This window comes from Nicotiana attenuata, unplaced genomic scaffold, assembly GCF_001879085.1.
Source record: "Nicotiana attenuata strain UT unplaced genomic scaffold, NIATTr2, whole genome shotgun sequence".
Taxonomy (NCBI): Eukaryota; Viridiplantae; Streptophyta; class Magnoliopsida; order Solanales; family Solanaceae; genus Nicotiana; species Nicotiana attenuata.
Window position 1 is genome coordinate 40392 of NW_017673967.1, and position 6087 is coordinate 46478.

General features: G+C 36.8%; 1 protein-coding gene across 1 annotated transcript; it reads right to left on the reverse strand.

The window, feature by feature from the left end:
- Nucleotides 1–1926: 1926 nt before the first annotated feature.
- LOC109217722 lies at nucleotides 1927–3123 on the reverse strand. Its single transcript, XM_019381987.1, has 3 exons — nucleotides 2686–3123; nucleotides 2256–2608; nucleotides 1927–2172 (listed from the first exon to the last, which is right to left on the reverse strand). The coding sequence occupies exons 1-3, from the start codon at nucleotides 2696–2698 to the stop codon at nucleotides 1927–1929; spliced, it is 612 nt and encodes a 203-aa protein (XP_019237532.1). The 5' UTR covers nucleotides 2699–3123.
- Between the last annotated feature and the right edge of the window lie 2964 nt (nucleotides 3124–6087).

Consider the following 6087-nt stretch of genomic DNA (forward strand, 5'->3'; position numbering starts at 1 on the left):
TTACCCTTTGGCCCTTGTTCTGATTCTTTGTCCAAAATGGAATGACAAGGTTTTGTTTTAAACCAACCTTGATTCATTTAATTGCTCAAAGTAAGACACCCACACGTATTAATGAGTCATCTTAATTAGTGGCCTTGTGCCACGTGAAGAGTGGATGAAGATTAGAAATCTTTATCCACTTATTAGTTAACCGGGTAATGTCCTATTACCCGGTAATTAATTAATTACCCGCATAATTTAAAAATTACTACAAATTACTTAAAATTTTATTTATTTTTAAAATACTTCATATATACTTTATATATTATACTACCGTGGTCATATGGTACCTTGTATGGTACTAGTTCATAAATACCAGGTATTATCGCTCGACCTGTATTTTATTATAAATTGGCCATTTTCAACGAAACTCATTTTGTACCCCTTTATCCTTCATAACACTTATTTATCGCTTGTATAAATAGCGTAATCCTTATAATCTCTAAATAATCTTTTACTTGGACTCATGTCAATTACCTTACGACAAATCCAACATACAATACTACAGGGTGTAACATCGTCGTAACTTAATACTGCAAAGCATAAATCCACCGTAATGTAATACTGCTGGGTGCAACACTGTCGTAGCTTAATACTGCAAAGCGTAATATCGACGTAATATTGCGGGGCGTAACACATTTGACCCTTTTTCGTATATTATTTGATAAATCTTCTAAGAAAATTTGTAATGAGGCATACAATTATCAGACCAAAAATGTATTTTCTAAATGCAATAAATAAAGATGTTAATATAAAATATTAGGTCAAAACTTAAAAGCAAGTACTGTTATTATATTGAAAAGTTCATTATTATTAGATGACAGAATAGCCTAAATGGCACTTATACTTCAGCCACTTTGTCATGCCGATCCCCAAACTTAGATATTTGCCATTTGAACACTTATACTCATTCAAGACGTGAATAATAAACGCTTATCCAACGTGGTTGATCCTATGTGTCATATGTGGCTTCAGTGCATGATTCCCACGCCTGTAAGGGGCGTGAAGGCAGTTTAAAAAAGCCCTAACGGTAATAATGTGGCCTATTTAACAACCATCTTCTTCTTTCTACCTTATTCTCCATTGTTGAACATTATAGAAACTAATTTCTATCCAAATCTGATGCCTTCTTCTTTCTTTGTTATCTTCAACAGTGAAAAATAGAATTTTTTTTCTTGGGATTCTTCATTGCCCATCAATTTTTGCCATCTCCTTTTGTTTTGAAAGTCGATTTTTTTCTTCTTCTCCGGCAAGAAATAAGCTACTGCTGCCTCTTCTCATTCAGCAATGAAGAAGGAACCTTTGTGTTATTGTGGACTTGCTACAGATCTTAAAATATCACGAACACCCACCAATCCGGGAAGAAGGTTTCTAGGCCGCCGAAGATATGAGATTGGTGAAGGTTGTGGCTTTTTCAGATGGGTTGATCCTGCGATTGAGGAAGAACACTACAAGACTCTTCCTGTGGCTCTTATTAAGAAGAGTGATCGATGTTATTATCAAAGAAGACAAGGAAGGTCGAAGTTCAGAGTTACTACTATTATAATTGCAGTTGTAGTTGTTCTAATGTTAGCTCTTATGTTATGTGTTTAGGATTGATAGTGTACTTTCTTATTTCCTGGGTTTAGGCTACATGTTTTGTCTTGATGTAAAATTTTGTCCATGGAATATATTGACAAAGGCTCCATTACAGCAACAAGTACTAATATAATGGCATGTGTTATAGACAGTTAATAAAACATCCAAAATAAGAAAGTTGGTTTATAAAATATTGCCAACGATAGGCAGTCAACAAAAACATATATAATGAAGTAGCTTTACAAAATATTGTCTACCACAGGTAATCAACAAAAACATACATGATTAAGTCTTCAAAATATGTAAATATCAGCTGAGCACTTCAAATAATGTCTGTTGTGTCTGGTTGCTTGGTGTGGATTGTGTAACTGGTGTGGCTTGAGTAGTTGTAGCAGAGTTTGCCCTTCTGTAACTCTGTTCTTGCAGCTGCCTTTGTGTAACTGCAGATCGACCCTTCCACTTTAGTCCAGGTGGTTTGAACCTAAGTTCAATGTTGGTAGGGGCAGAACTTATGAGTGTAGAAGGATTGTGTGCCACTCTGATAGTAGTTCCAAACTGCACAAAGATAAAAGGTTGTGAGTGAGGGATTATCTAGTAAACCATATATGTTGATTGTGTAAATAAGTGGAAATATTTACCCTCTGTATCACAATGCCACTTGAATCAAATAGCACACCATATTCTGCTACCTTTGGTCTCTTAGACCCTGCATTTGCACCACCTTTTCTAGGCTCATTGGTCTTCCTTTTTGGACCTCTTGCAACATTAGTTGATTGTTGTGTGCTTGGATCAGTGATTGGTTGAGTGAAGGTGCCACTTTCCATAGTTAAAGGTGCTGTTGCTGATCCAGCTGTTGCTGCTGATCCAGCTGCTGCTTCTGATGCACTTCCAGCTGCTGCTGCTGATGCACTTCCACCTGCTGCTGTTGATGAAGCATTTTCCACAGTTTCACCTCCAACTGAACTAGTTCCAGCCTTACCCCTTGGTTTCTCTGCATACACATAACAAAACAAACACTAGTAATGGTATTCTTTCAACACTAGTAACAAAACAAACATTAATACTTACTGCTGATGGACATCCTTTCTTGTTATGTCCAAGAGTCTTGCACAAAGAACATCTCATTTGTCTCCCTATCCTTGTACCCTTCCCAAACTTCTTCTTTGGTTCATCAGCAGCTTTTCTCCTTTTTTTCTTTGGCCTTCCTGGCATTGCAGTAATAACAGGTGGCTCAATAGCTGGCAGTGTGCTTTTTGGGCCACAAATTCATACTAGTTAAAGGTTGAATGAATCTGCTATATGCCTTAAGGTAGGTGTCCTTTCTATACCAATGGTCAACATATGGCTCAACCTCATAGTTCTTATAATGCATTGATGTAATTGCATGTGCACATGGAATTCCTTTAAGTTGCCATGATCTACAAGTACATGAACACCTCCTAAAGTCAACAACATGTTTATATGGCCCATCCTGGATCTCGTACCCTGTTTCACCATTAAATTTGATTTCACATTTGGCTGCCCTTTGAGCATTCTCTCCAAGTATTTCCATAGCCATGAGTGATATATCACTTACCCATTTTCCAGAAAACTCTCTCATGCTATTCATTCTTCCCATACACTTGATTCTAATTTCCTCTAACATGGTAATGATAGATTTGTGCCTAGCTACCAATATCCAACTATTGAATGTCTCACACATGTTGTTCTCCACTACACCACACTTACTATGTTCTTTGAAGTATGCCTTACACTATGTCTCCGTGTTGTATTTCAGTAAGTCTTGAACAATATCTCCCCCCAGCTAGTCCATCATTTCATCCAACTTCTTGCTAAAGTAAACTTCAAATGTAGCTCTTGCACACTGCCAGAACTTTTTCCTTCTTTCCTCACCAGGTCAAGTTTGCTTCCAATTAGCCCAGATATGTCTAACACACCATCTCATCTCAGCATTTGGCAATAACTGAGTTATTGCTAGATGAAGACCCTACAATCAACAACATTATATTGTTATAACTTAAACATAAATAAAAACAATTACACTTTAAAGACAGAGTGTTAGAAACCATACCTTCTGCATATCAGACATGACTGTCAGCCTTTCTCCTTCCGTTTCTGTCAAGTTCATATCATGCTTGAGACATCTGATAAACCAAGACCATGTATCCTTTGATTCCTTTTCAAATACTACCCAAGCCACATGATACATTTGATTATTTCCATCCTTGGAAATGCAGGAAAGTAGTTCACCTTTACATGGTCCCTTTAGGAATGCACCATCAAAGCCAATTATGTTTCTGCACCCTTCTAACCATCCAGTTTTTAATGCTTCAAGACAAACATAAATGCCTATAAACACCTCCTTGCCAGGTATTGAATTCTTAGATGTCTTTATCACTACAGTAGTGCTAGGATTAGTAGACTTTAGCATTTTTGCATAATCATGAAGCCTAGCAAATTCTTTCTCGTAATCACCCATATTCTCCTTCATAACTGTTATTTTTACTCTTCTACAAGAAGTTTTACTCACATACAGACCATATGGTTTCCTAAGTAAGGCTTGAATCTGATGAAGCTTAATTTGAGGCTCACTAATTATTCTGTCTTTGAAGTTCTTTGCAATCCATGGTGGGTTACACATCTTGTTCCTTGTCTTCTTGTAGCATTTATGGACAGGGTAGTATGTAATCACCCTAAAATTACTGGTGCTACCTTCTATGCTACCAAGGATATGCCATGGACAACCTTTCTTTGTGCACTTTGACCTAACCCTTTCCCTCTCATTAGGTTTCAACTTAAGGTTCACACCTTTTTGAACAGAATAGGTCTGCAATGCCTCCCTAAACTGTACAACATTCTCAAATATCATATACAGTTCAAATAATATTTTTTTGCAACTTATGTCAAAGTAGACCTTCTTACTTGGATTCCTAGCTGGTGCATCCCTTACTTCATCAGGGCCAACAAGTTCTCTTTCATCATCACTACACTCGCTACCTGGATCTGAGCTATCAAAATACTGGTCATCCCCTCCTAGTTTCCCTTCATATTTTCCCCTTTTGTTCTTATGCATATCTTCAAAACCATAATCTATACCAACTGGACCAGATGGTATCTCATCTACATTTACTTGGGCATCCATCTTTTTGTTGATTTTAGACTGTCTAATTTCAGCTAAGTCATCTTCGAAATCACTACACTCTTCAATGTTCTCATCTATATCAAACAGTGAGTCAGACCCTTCAGAATCATCAAAGTCCTTATCAAAATCAGATTCTGATGTTTGAAGGTGATAGGATGAGAAGTTATTACTTTCACCTTCATATGATTCTTCTATCTCTTCATTTATATCTGCCCCCTTACCCTTATCTTTGTCATTTTTCAGTCCTATTTATATCATAGTTGGGAGGTGACACATCAGCCCTAGCATTTAACCCACTGTCATGCCCATGTATTTGTATAGTGGGGTCTAGTTCAGTTATGTCTACAACAAGAATAGGCTCACTAATTTTATGGGCAATACAAACATCAACAAAGTCACCACCTTTCAATGTATTAAGAAACTTTAACACATCAACATCTGTTTTTAAAATGTAATAGCCACCCTTTTTGTTAACTCTGCATCCAAACAAATCAACTTCTAAAAATCCTAAGTCCCTAGCAAACTTGTGAAACAACATAATATGCAGCTCATCAACATCAAATGTAGCTAATTGAGGACAAGTTAGTCCATTTGCATACCTTAGGTCAGGGTCCAGCACAAAATTACCATTGTGGTGGATTTGTAGGTTAACTGGGCTTGAAGCCATTTATTTTTATACCTGCAAAGTAACAAAAAAAAAAGTGTTATCAATGACTATTTGTTATCAAAAGTTGCACCTTTACACAACTCCATAAACAAACCAACAAAAAAGACAGATTTTTTAAGTAAAAAAGCTTTCAAGGTTCCTTTTTCGTCCCCACAATACCTTATAATATTCAGAAATACTCTGGTGGACCACTAACAAGAAGGAGACCCAACAAACTTCACAAAACAATGCATAAACCTAAGATGAAATTCTGCTTTGACAAAAAAAAACCCAAAAAACTAAACGGAATAACCAAATATGCCATTACATGCATGACACTACATTAAAAAGGGGTTTCACTCCAACATGTAACGAAACACAACAAAAGCCCCATATATTAAGGAAGATTAAACAACAATTACGACCTAACCCAACCTTCCTCTAAAAACCCTAAACAGAGCAAAATCCCTATATATTGAGGGAAATGAAGAACAATAAAGACAAAATATGAAGAACAGATGAAGAAACTTACCCCACAAACTTCGATAACAACTGTACAACTGAAAATCCCGGCAACGACGACGGAGAAGAGAGGAGAGACTCACTGTTGTTCGATACTTTCTAAGCCAAGTACGCGGATAATTGTAAAATGAGGGGAAAATGTGGGTTTGGGCGGGAGGGG

What these genes read in the sequence shown, in the direction of transcription:
- LOC109217722 (XM_019381987.1), bottom strand. An exon ending in GTGGCATTGTGATACAGAGG is followed by an intron (nt 2,173 to 2,255) that starts GTAAATATTTCC and finishes ATCTTTGTGCAG; the next exon opens with TTTGGAACTACTATCAGAGT.